We start from the raw sequence: 12,931 nt of genomic DNA, 5'->3' as shown, positions 1-12,931 counted from the left end.
CAAAACTAGATTAAAGACCTATCTCTTTAGTAAAGCATACACTCAGTGCATCACTTAGCGTTATGATACATGAATGTGCTCCACACAGGTTTCTTCATCTTGTTTATATACACTATGAACAGCAGCTACGCTAATTATTCTCTTCATTCTCCATTTCCACCTGGTGACAGCCATCCCGAGACCCTCAGACCACGCAGTGCAACTGATTCGATCCAAAAAAGCGACGAGATGATCCCAAGGTTTCCATATCCTGGACCAGGCCGTATCCTGAGCAGCTGCTGTGGTGGTCATGGAGGAATGTAGAGCATGAGACTGATTCCTGTGACGCTCCAGGGACAGACGAGTCTTCGCTGAGATGCAGCTTACAGCCTCTGGCACTTGGACTGCAGCTCTGCACAAAACATTTGGCCAGTGGAGAAATGGTCGGCCCATCTGAGCCTGGTTTCTCTCTAGGTTTTTTTCTTCACCTTCGCCAATTGGTGAAGTTTTTTCCTCGCCGCTGTCGCCACTGGCTTGCATGGTTCAGAATCTGTGGAGCTGCGCTTGGATGGATTTGCTCTTCAGTGTTTGAACTCTCAGTAGTGATTATTAAACCACACTGAACTGAGCTAAACTGAACTGAACTTAAAGTTTGAAAACTGAACTACACTGTTTCAATTTACTATGATCTTTTATGTGAAGCTGCTTTGACACAATCTACATTGTAAAAGCGCTATACAAAAAAAGGTGAATTGAAAAAAAAAAAATATTGAATTGATACATACATTGCGATATCGATGCTGAAACTATTTACTGTGCAGCCCTAGTGTCAGCAGTTGAGCATGCTGCACAGTAGGGACTACCTAGACACAAATCTGACATTTTGTAAAGATTATAGTGTTTTTGCAATTTTAATGGTTTTGCACTAAGGAAAAACATGGCATTATCCCAAAATATGCAACTCATTGCCTCCATCTAATTTTAAAACATTGCTATTAGGCTTTTTCATATGACTGCTTTTAAATAATCCAAAATTGGCTGATAAATATAGGCAGCCCAAGTACATATGAACATTTATTATGTATGTTAGACCAGTAATAATCACTTTGTAAAAAGATTTAGCACCTGTGCAAATACACAATCTACCAAATACACACAATCAGGATTGTTTCAATATGTAATTGAGCAGCACGTACATCACATCAACTTTCCGAAAAATTGCTAAATGTTTAGTTTACACAAAGAAAAAGTTTCAAAACAACAAGGTTTTCATTTTAAGGCTTTGAAAAAACGCGAAAATGTATTCGGTTGTTAAGTTGAAAGCCCTTAATATTTTACTTTTACATTCAAGCAGGTATTCTCAGTAAATGACATGCAGGAAATTTCTGCAAGACAGTATTAATAACATTAGCATTAATAAAAGCTCTGACCTAGTGTAATTTGGAAGACAGGTTGAGCACTTGCAGCTTTTTTTCTTGTGTGACTTACCCTTATTTCACTTCTTGGTTCTGTATATAGCATATATAATATGCTGAATGAAAACATAACCTTTCATTTACTCATCTGTCTGATTGTGTTCTATAGACTCTCAGATAGCTCCGATATGGGCAGTGTGGAGTGCGAGTAGTACGTACGGGTTTCCCATCAGCACCTCTGGTGAGCAGTACTCCAGCGTGCCACAGAAGGTGTAGAAGAGTTTTCCAGGCTGCAGCAGGGCAGCGGAGCCGAAATCAATCAGTCGGATATGGAAGTTGGAGTTTATGATGATATTTTCATCCTTTATGTCCCGATGTAACACTTTTTTGGAACGCAGGTAACCAACCGCTGCTACCAGCTGCATGATGACACAATGATATACATAAGAGACAGTGAAACAAATTTTGCATGAAATGATGCTATTACTGCATCCAGAAGATCTTATGACTTGTGGTTGACCTGTCTGAAGATGTAGCTGGCGAGAGGCTCATCCAGTTTGGGCTGCTTGTCAATGAACTCAAACAGGTCCAGTCCATCCCCGTGTTTCTCCATGACCATTTGGAAGAATCCCTGATTCTCAAACACCTCCAGCACCTGCCATGCAAATAATTAAATAAAAAAATACAAACCATAAATTAAAAAATAAATAAATAAATACAAACCACTATAAATATGCTCCAATAACCATAGTATTTGTTGTAAATAATGATATTTAAGTCAACAAAGGTGCATTTTTTAACAGTTTAACAAAAAAATAAATAAATCTAAATTGTGAATTTAGTTTTTTCATGATTTTCTAACATTTTCTTTTTTTTTTACTCATATTTTTACACTTTAGCAAACATTTCCTTTAATTCAGAGGTCTTCGGTACTTCAGTGTTTATAGGGTGATCCTTTAGAAGTTATTGGGGAGACATTTTTTTTGATAAATTCAAATAATTCAAAAGAATTAATAAGGAATAAATGGTAAGTTGTGATACATTCAATCCACCTTTGATGAATAATAGTATTATTTAAATTTTTAATATTTAAATAATTAAACATTCTTGTATTAATACCTCACTCTTTTTCAACTATTTTTTTAAACCAAATGGCAGGAAGACAGGCATTTATTTATAATAACTATGCACTAGTACAGTGGTTCTCAACCATGCTCCTGGATGACCACCAGCACTGCATATTTTCCATACTCCTCAACCAAACAGACCTGATTCATATCATTAGATTGTTAGCAGAGACTGCAAGATCTGAAAAGTGTGCGACAAACCAAGGAGACATGCAATACGTGTAGGGCTAGGGGTCCCCCAGGAACATGGCTGAGAAACACTGTACTAGAGAAACACTAAATATTGGGAAATATTTAAAATAGAAAATTAAATTCAAAGGGGGGCTAATAATTCTGACTTCAACTGTAAATCAGTGACACCATTGTCAAAAAATAATATTATTAAATTGTAAAGAAAGTGTCAGGCAATTTCATTTTGACCAACTGAATACATCCAGCCTATTCTCCAAGTGTATACCTTCACAACATTTGGATGCTGCAGACGAAATAGTATGGCCACTTCTTGAGTGACTCGACCCAGATCGGGATCATCCACCCAGCATTCACTCACCACCGCACTTTTCCTAATGAACTTCACAACCATCTGAAATTGAAGTGAGAGATAATAAGTCAACATCTCTTCACCAGCTCATATAATTGTCCATAAAAGATTTCATACACCCTCCAGCAATGGCACAGACTCGGTGCGAGCAAACATCCTCTCATAAGCTCTGAACGATTGACGTCAACGTTATCAGGTTATTATTGCTCAACCTGATGAACGCGAGTGTGTGAACAGCAGTGAGTGCAGAAAGAGTGTCACTCACCTCCTCTCCGCTTGCCCGCCTTGAAGCCAGCCAGACAAACCCGAAGGCTCCTTTCCCAATGGAGCGCAGTGGACGGTAGTTTTTCTCAAAGTGACCCTCACAAGCTCCGGACTGCTCCAGGTCAACAGAAGAGCGCAGGGAATCTGAACGAACAGCCTGTTTGGGTGGGAAAAAATGTGATCAATGTGGATATCAAATGGATAAACTCTAATAAAATCAATAACTTCCCCTCAAGTTTTCATCCCAAAATGGCCGCCGCAGCATCTAGTGGCCGTTTCCCCAAATCGCACTTGAGTGTCGCCTCTTGGTGATTCTATGCTCTTTGTCCACACCCATCTAGGAGCATTTTTTTTTAAATTTCTGAGGTAGACTTGAACTGAAAGAGGGGGGTTTCATGCCCCTTTAAAAACCATTTTATGAACAGTATTATTAGCCCCCTTAAGCAATATTAATCTTTTTGATTTTCTACAGAACAAACCATCAAACAATGATTTGCCTAATTATCCTCGTTAAGCCTTTAAATGTCATTTTAATCTGAATACTAGTATCTTGAACAATATCTAGTGAAACATTATGTACATCAGTCATCATGGCAAAGATAAAATATTTCAGTTATTAGAACTTTATGTTTAGAAATGTGTTAAAAAAAGGAGGACTAATAATGCTGACTTCAGCTTCAGGTAAATAGAAACAAGGATCTGTGAAACAGCCGTGAATCTGTAGTACTCTGCAGATGCCGCTGATGTGAAATCCGGCTCGCCGCTTCTGCTCAGGCGCACAACACAATGCTTTCTGTTGTGGCTAGCGGGTGTGCTGTGAAAGAGGCGTGACACAATGCCAGTGTTATGTGCTGTGCCCGCTACAAGTCTTTATTTAACTAATTTCTCTCACCTCAAGTTTTTACTGTCTTTCGCAGTAATATTTGTTAATAAATGCAACTTTGTTTACTCATATTTAATGTGCGCTGCCGTCTTCTTTTGGTTTAATGCAGAGTTACAGACCAGCGTATACTGCCACATATGATCATGATGTGTGTAAAATCGTGGCTTAGCGAGGGTTGTTTCTGTCCACATGGCCTTTGTTTTGGGTGAATCTGTGACGTGATGACGTCATAGATAGCATCTAGACACTGAATTTGAAGAAAGCCGCAGCATTTCAGAAAAAATGCGAGATTTTGCGGAGTTTGCGATCAATTCAGCCATTGCAAAATTGCTAAATCCTGGAAGGACTGATTACCCAACATATTTATTTTAAAATATTTATTTTTCCCTCCATACAACATTTAAAAGGCACAACATTTAATTTCGGCCACTAGAGGACGCATATACAAAAAAACAAAAGACATATTTTGATGACGTTTGAAATCATGGGAGTTTTGGTTTCATGTCCTATGAGACAAAAATAGACAAAAATATGAGACAAAAATAGTAATAGTAATAAACTATTCAAAACTTATTACCATGGTAGTATGAAGCACAATAAGTCGGAAAGCCATCGAAATGAAGCAAGCCCGCTGAAGCAACTGCTGATGAGAGACTTTTATTAAAGAGCTTTTATTATGCCATAGTCGGACACTTCTGGTTCTTCCACTCATGATCACATGGGGAAGAAGCAGCGCTGTTTTGTCATACTAAATACTTTAAAGAGCCCCTATTAAGGGTTTTTAAAAATGAGCTTCCATGCAGCGTGTAACACAGCTCTAAGTGAATGAAAACATCTACCTGAGGTTTAAATCTGAAAGTGCACCGTGTTTAAAACTATCTTTAACAAAAGAGTCGATTCAGAGTCAAATAAATGAATCAAGTTGGGTTCGGATAGTTTGCTTGGACACGTCGATGTCGATATGGTGCATCACCAAATATGTAGTTCCATATCCAGTAAAATGTAAATGCACTTTCCCTTCAGACACTAGCGGAGCGCAGGGGATCACGGGACTGATCATGACACGAAGATAATGATCACTGACAGATGAAGATTCGGCTGCAGGGAATAAAGGGTTAAAGTTCATTTTCACAACAACATCACAGTATAGCCAACCCTGTGCTGTGTTTGCTCCTGTCATTTTTCTGATTTTTGATACAGTAACCTATGCTGCAACGTGGAATTCACCGGCCGTTTGCTATTGAAGGAGCAGCAGAGACTATTAGCCTGTTTCCACTGAGTGGTACAGTACGGTTCTGAGTGGTACAGTACGGTTCTGTAACCAAACCATACCACTTTTTCTGCACTCTTTCGAAAGGGTACCAAAAGGCGGAGCTAGACACGCAGCTGAACGCTATTGATTTACAGAGATACGTCATTCGCAACATGCCAGAATGAAAACAAAGGAAATTCCATGTTTTAAATACACAGTTGGGAGATTTCAGTGGAATTATATATACATATAATAATGAGCCATGGTCGACCTGGGCTTAAACAAACCTTGTCGTCGTCTTGATGAACAACCACAAAGCCAAAAAGAAGAGCAGATTTTACCCCTTGCCCCATAGTTTTTTACGAGCCAGTCTGAAGCGCGAGCGGTTTCTCCCGGGTTGCTTGCTTGTGCTCGCCGCGCATCTATATTTGAAATAACAAACTTCTTGAGCTCATGATTAAACGTGCACTTGATTATTGACCTGCTTTTGAAACCCAATCCTGTCAAAAACTGACAAACGCGAGGGTGAAGTGCGAAGAAACAAAGGAGAAGTTGGAAAAAAGGTGAACGAATGTGAACAAACTGCCATGTTAAACTATTATCATCACCTTTTGGACTATTATGAACTCGGAATGATGGAATTATTTTCTAACAGAGACTACACGTGCTGCTGAAGATTAAAGACTTAATCATGAGAGGTTTGCACTGACTGTGGGCTATATTTCGGGTTGTTTTGAACCTGAATAAGGACTAAATCTATGTTGTGTGTAGTTTCTCTGTAAGTGGTAATATACCGGAGAGCGTAAGGGTCTGTGTGTGTTCATGTACGTTGCATTTATTTATTTTTTTTGCGTTTATATAATTACAGACGTTACAGTAGGCTATTTTGCATTGATCTGCAGTTATAATCAGTCCTTGTTCATAGAAAAGTTAGTAATAAACATTTATACACAGTATTTGTGTATAAAGCATCTGTTTTGTGAGAAGTGCTTCTCATATGATGTGAATGACCCATACAGCTTAACTGTAGACATTTCCTCTATTGAGAATGACGTTGACTGAAACTTTGTCGTACACCACGCCCACCCAAAGAGTACCATTGGTACCCTTCTAGCAGTGGAAACGCAAGCCTGATAAAGGTGACCCGTCCAGACTGTACAAGTCAGTGAAAACGAGCCATATGGGGCTGTCAGACTTTGACAGAGACTTTGTCAGTAACTGTTACAGTTCATATGGATCAGTTTCTTCTTCCTCCGGATCATAACATGTAAGTGTAATTAAAATTCTTGCCTCATTTTGTGTAGTTTGCAAAATATGCGTTCAATTGTGTGTTATAAGTTGTAATTGCCCCACAAGGCTTGTAGTCACGTATCTACTATAAATCAGTGCTTGTACTGTATCTCTCAGGTTAAATCTGTACAGGGCTGTTCACATATTGCCTCCAAAACCACATAAAAAACGTGACGCGTGCTTCTTCCTTTACCAATTTAAATGCGTTTCTGAACTGGCTCTGCTGTTTGCCTTTGCTATGGCCACCATCAGCTGTTCCTACACACACGAGGGGCGGTAAATTTTCAAAATAGTTCAGCTTTTGCCACTGTGTGGATTAACACTGAATGTGTGTCGATATTATTACTTGGGGTTAGGTTTAAGAGTTGAGTATATGCTGGTGTTTAACTGCATTGCTTTATTGCATTCCTGCAGTGGGCTCTGTAGCTACTGTAGCCGTGGTGGGCATTTCTTTCCGTCTCGCGCTGAACCCAGTTGACCAATGGCAATAGACTGGATCAGCGGTCCAATCAGTGCAGATTAGCTTTGCGCTAAGGAGGGTTTTGGAAACAAATGAATTGCTGAACGCTTCATATAGGAGTCTCTGGGATAATTAGGTAAAAATAAATGCAGATCAGCATTTTGTTGGAGACCCCCAAAAATATGACCTTTTTAAATGCAAAATGGGGACTTTAAGTATCTGTTATAATGCTGCTCTGTGCAATCTAATAAAACACAGAAAATATTAAACATCTTTTGTGTTTCCCTGTTTTCTATAAAACCAAATTGGAATTGAAAGCGGTATAATGTCATAAGCATGGTGACACAGAACAAAGTTTGTAGTTAAAATTGCTTATTTCCCTGGATTTTAACATTCTTCTAAACTTCTGGGATAATGGAAGTACATAAATCAGCAAAAAAAAAATAGTAACACTGTTCTGGTGGTTTTGAGATATTTTAAACTAAAATCAAGTTTGTCCATACTCCAGCACTGTTTGTATGCTTAAGTTAGTAAAAGTGAGTGGGACGGGGCTTACTGAATGGTCAGATGTATGGACAAAAAAAAAAGAAAAAAAAAAGAAAAAGGAATATACAAATTTCTTCAAAATCACCTCAACAAGGCTGCTCTGTTCTGAGGTCCTTGTCCTCAGTGTGGGAGACATGGCGCTCTGTGGCGCCTCCTGGTGGTGGAGTAAGAGATGACTGCCGCTCAGCCATAGGCAGACCAGAGAGCTGCCGCTGGACAGGGACACCCAGCGAACATCACACTGTACCTCTACAGAGAGAGAAAGAGATGGACAAAGTGACTGCTTATCAGATTCATAAAATGTCATAAATGTACAGTAGAAAAGATTAAAGGAGACTTGGCATACTGAAAGAGTACCCAGCCTGAAATGGAAAAGTGAAGTACAGTAAGCGATAACATCGTCATTATCACTAAATAAACTGAGGCAAGCGTCTTGAATAACCCCAAAGGTGGTTTATTTAATGATAATGACATCCTTGAATAGGCTTCTTTCACAGCAACTTGTCAAATGCATATGTGGATATTTATAGACTGTTAAAGACACCAAAAGCATAACCTTCTTACAATCTAACATTTAAATCACAAGATGTGCATGCTTCAAACAGAAGATAGTATGTTGGGATATTTCAGTATTTTTGTATATACAAACCTAAGTCAATGCTAGCCAATATTCTATATACTTTAATAATTGATTAAATAAATAATAATAATAATAATAATAATAATAATAATAATATCTATATTTAATTTATATTAAAAAGATATTTGCATTCATACATGTTTGAAATGAGTAAATTACTTCAGCTATTCAGTTTTGGATCAACTATTTTGCACAGAAAGGCACTTTTACTACTACATTAATTTGATTGTAAAAAGTAACCAGTAAGTGATTCGAAACATGCAAGTTAGACTGTAGTGGTGCTATGGACAGTTTAACAGACATTACACAAACATATATGACCGCTTAAAGGGATAGTTCACCCAAAACTGAAAATTGTGTCCTGAACATTTTCCATCCCTTTACGTATTCCAAACCAGTTTGACTTTCTTTTGTCAGCTGGAAATCTGTAACCATTAAGTATTTGTTTTTCCTTCTAAAGAATTCAATGGTTACAGGTTTTCAGCTTTCCTCAAAATATCTGATTTTATGTTCAAGAAAAGAAAGAATCCAACTAAGGTTTGGAACCACCTGAGGGTGAGTAAATCAAATTTTTTAGGTGAACTATCTCTTTAATGCTAAATAATGGTACGATCTAATATCAGCATAATAAAAATAGTAGCAAGTTCAGACAGTTTGATAGAATAGCAAAAGTCATGGAATGATAACTGGTTTACAGAAGTTTGGAAAAGTCAAGGGTTTAAAACTGAAAACATTTTGTTATACGGTTCCTACGGTATATAAATGCTTTTATTTTACACATTTTTACGACTATTTTGTTTTTTTAGAATAACGGTATCTCCAGCAGAAAAGGACCCATCACATCAAAAGCTACTGGTCAGCTCATGATTCAGCAAACATATTAAAAACAAATCGCTTTTTACACCAACATTTTTTAAACTAATGAAGACAGCATAAGTGAATTATTTATTTGAATTATTTAGTCTGACATGTTTACTGTTCCAAAATATTTTAAATGTTTCTTAAAATGGTGTACTGTGTTCAATGGGGGAAAATTATTTTTTGTTTTATACCTAGACATTTAAAAAGAACATATTTCAGCTGTGAAACCGTGATATTTTTATCCAAGGTAATCATATCATCAGAATATTATATCGGCCCAAGCCTAACAGCAATCTGGCCACACTGACATACCGATTGGTGCTCCATCCCTGTTGTAGCAGGTCACATGTATCCTGCCCTCTGGAATTGACGAGTTCACCTTGACCTTCTTAGGGGTGGAGGTGGTAGGAGCGTCGCCTGGCAACAGCACTTCGTCTTTTTTCTGAAGATCCAGAACTCGGCCGACAGCATGATCTGAAAAGGTATTCCACTGTTCCAGAACTCTGGTTAGATGGTTTTTCGGCAGCTGCTCTAGAATCTTCATCTGAGAGTTTGCTGGCATTTTTTGGTCTTCTGGTGATTTTGGTGTTGCTTCCTGCTCTGGACAAACCGGAGCTTCTTCTTCAACGTCTGACTCTACCACGAAGGGTGAAGGGGTTCGCAGGAGCTCAGCAGTGTCACATGAGGTAAGCGAATGGTTAAGATCTGCAGGGGCATTTGGGATCTCAACACTATTGTTCAGGTCCATCTCTGACATGGCATGAACAATGACATCTCCGTTAGAGTTTAAATCCAGAAAGGTGCTGCCTGTTTCTAAATGCTGACGTCCCTGCTGAGACTCGTCCAGCTTTTCAGGGCCAGAACCACCCACGAGTCGCTCGCAAAACCCAGATGATGATCCGCTGCCCAGGGAAATCACCTCAAAGCTGGAGTCCTGAAGCTGGGCTTGATCTGAACACTGGCAGGTCTGGGAGTGAGATTGGGTATTTGGTGCATACTTGCAGGAGTTTACTGAGGCTTCTTTACAGTCGGAGTTTGGGGCCTTTGAGGAATCTCCCCCAGTGTTGTAATGCTCTGAAGGTCCACAACGAGCAGAAACATCAGCAGACATGCAGATCTTTTGCACCTCCAGAGACTCCACCAAAGCAAAGGTCTGAAGCAGAGCGTTGGTGGAGTTGGCAGAGTCAGACCCAGAAGTTTGAGGAACCGCATCCACAATCTGCTCACAAAGCTCCGTAGTGTCATCCAACCTGAGATAGAAACCCATATTATGAAAATCTGCAGTGGTCGTCTATTAGGCTATTTTTCCTGAAAGATCTATATAGTGCTTTATTTATATATTAGAATTTCTTTTCAGGATTGAGATTTACATTAAAAATGCCATATTAAAAAATAAATAAATAAAGTAAATAAAATCACAAAACTTAAATGAAATAGATTTTGCATAATAAAGTCTACAATTAAGTTACTGCACAAAAAGTCAATGTCTAGACCAGGGGTGCTCAATCCCAGTCCTGGAGGGTTGGTGTTCTGCAGAGTTTAACTTCAACTTCAATTAGAAACCCTTGAACCTGCTAATAAAGCTCTTACTGGAGAAACTAGATACTTTCTGTCCTGTGTGTTGAAGAAAGCTGGCACTAGGACATCAACCCTCCAGGACTGAGTTTGTGCTCCCCTGGTTAATGTAATCAACTTCATTTAACTGCAAATAATCCAAGCAACAAATTATTGCATGACACTAATGTTTTATTATATACAAGTAAAAAAAGAGACTTCCAGCTGACCAAATCAAATTATTTTTGCATTTTGATTTGGTGCTTCAAATATCATTTCTGAAAAAAAGTCAAATTGTTCCATTGTCATTCAGTTTAACAGAGATGTGCAAAAACATTTGCTGCATCCCAAATGGCACACTATACACTTATGCACTTACACACTCAACAGCACAGTATATGTATGTAGTGTTGTCCCAAACTGAAGACTAATGTTTTTTTTAACTAAGCGGAAATTCACCATTCAAACTGCTTGTTGCATTTATGACAACAGGAAAAACTCTCCAAGACTATTTGTTCCTGTTAGTTTAAATAATTAGTGGAGAAATGCATTTAGTTCTGCGGGGTTTTTTTTTCAGAAATGATATTTGAAGCACCAAATCAAAATGCAAAAATAATTTGATTTGATCAGCTGGAAGTCTCTTTTTTTACTTGTATATAATAAAACATTAGTGTCATGCAATAATTTGTTGCTTGGATTATTTGCAGTTTAAATGAAGTTGATTACATTAACCAGGGGAGCACAAACTCAGTCCTGGAGGGTTGATGTCCTAGTGCCAGCTTGCTTCATTTCGGTTCATTTTGACCTGCAGCAGGAGTTCATTTCATTGCTGTATGCAATAGAGTAGAGAGAGTTATTACCTGCTCTTCACCCACAAAGTAGGCCTACCTGAAATGTTTAATTAGAAATGCCTCAATAATACATTGGACAGATCCTCAATGCACTTATTTCTTCCATTTGAGCTGCTGTTTTGCAGATACATTTTTATAAATTCAATAAAAGGCTGATTATTTTACCAACAATGTCCTAGTAGCACATTGCAGATTTCAAAGAAAAATCTTTGAAAAATATCACATTGAATGCTCAAACAGCAAGCATGTTTTAGTTAGATTGTGCCATCTGTCACGTATACCTATAGGTCTGTTATTTTTTACTAAAGAAGATATATTATTTGAGTTTAGGACCAGAGCTATAGAAACTGCTCATTTCGGTTAATTTTGCCAACCGACAACGCTGCTCGTTAACCGAATGTTAACCGTTAACTGATCAGTATTAAAATATTATTTAATTTTTAAAAAATTGACGTGCCTATTTTGTGTGACATAATAAATTACTGATTTATTACTGATGAAATACTGATTTATTTCAGCCAAAAAAAAAAAAAAACTAAAAAATACACAGAATAAGCTAAATCCTGCTCTCAATGTTTTTTCACTTAAATGACAAATTTAGATTACAAAACAAAAACACTGACTGAATCCTTTTTAAGAACCGGAATAGGCTGTTTGTCCAATCATGTTTTTTTCATTCCATCAAAAATAAATATCAGGCTACCTCAGATAGATCGCTCCATGGAAAATATGCATTTAATTAATGCTCCGTTGTTAGTATTATATTACAAAAGTCATCTTGACAACACAAACACTGCTGTCACCTCAAAGGAAACCCCGCCTCTGCATTTGATTAAAGAATGAAAAAGACACGACTGAGGTAACATGCTTTTTCCACTCGAGCACGCATATCACGCAACGGCAAAACATTAGAAAACCATTTAAAAGATGCACCTCTCAGTCTCACGGCACAGTATCGGGATCAGAACGGTATCGATCGATACTAAGACTTTTGGTATAGAGATCGGAACGGTTCCAAAAAAATGGTTTTGGTGCATCCCTAATTAAAATAAGTGTTCACTAATTTATATAAAATTCCACATTTTTTTAAAACTTATTTGTTAAAAATAACGAATATCAAATAAAAAAAATAATCATTGTTGTTGCATGATGATGTTTAAAATGATGTAGTTTAATATTATTTATATCATATAAATAATCTTTTAATATTTAATTATTCTTTTTATAAATGTGCCTGATAAGTTTTTCTGCCATATACTTTACATACT

At 37.7% G+C, this 12,931-nt stretch overlaps 1 protein-coding gene across 1 annotated transcript in view; it reads right to left on the bottom strand.

Annotated features, from left to right (window-relative positions):
- The window catches only part of pask (PAS domain containing serine/threonine kinase), a 29,003-nt gene that overhangs the window by 5,276 nt on the left and 10,796 nt on the right, over positions 1-12,931 (bottom strand). The window contains exons 12-17 of the mRNA XM_056480512.1: positions 9,571-10,508; positions 7,843-8,006; positions 3,328-3,483; positions 2,979-3,104; positions 1,915-2,049; positions 1,614-1,813 (exon numbers count right to left, since the gene is read on the bottom strand). Coding sequence (XP_056336487.1) covers positions 1,614-1,813; positions 1,915-2,049; positions 2,979-3,104; positions 3,328-3,483; positions 7,843-8,006; positions 9,571-10,508 — 1,719 coding nt within the window. The remainder of the gene's footprint in view (positions 1-1,613; positions 1,814-1,914; positions 2,050-2,978; positions 3,105-3,327; positions 3,484-7,842; positions 8,007-9,570; positions 10,509-12,931) is intronic.

This window comes from Danio aesculapii, chromosome 2 (genome assembly GCF_903798145.1).
Source record: "Danio aesculapii chromosome 2, fDanAes4.1, whole genome shotgun sequence".
In the NCBI taxonomy this organism is placed as follows: domain Eukaryota; kingdom Metazoa; phylum Chordata; class Actinopteri; order Cypriniformes; family Danionidae; genus Danio; species Danio aesculapii.
Note: the sequence above shows the minus strand (reverse complement) of the source record. Positions and strands in the feature narration are given on the sequence as shown.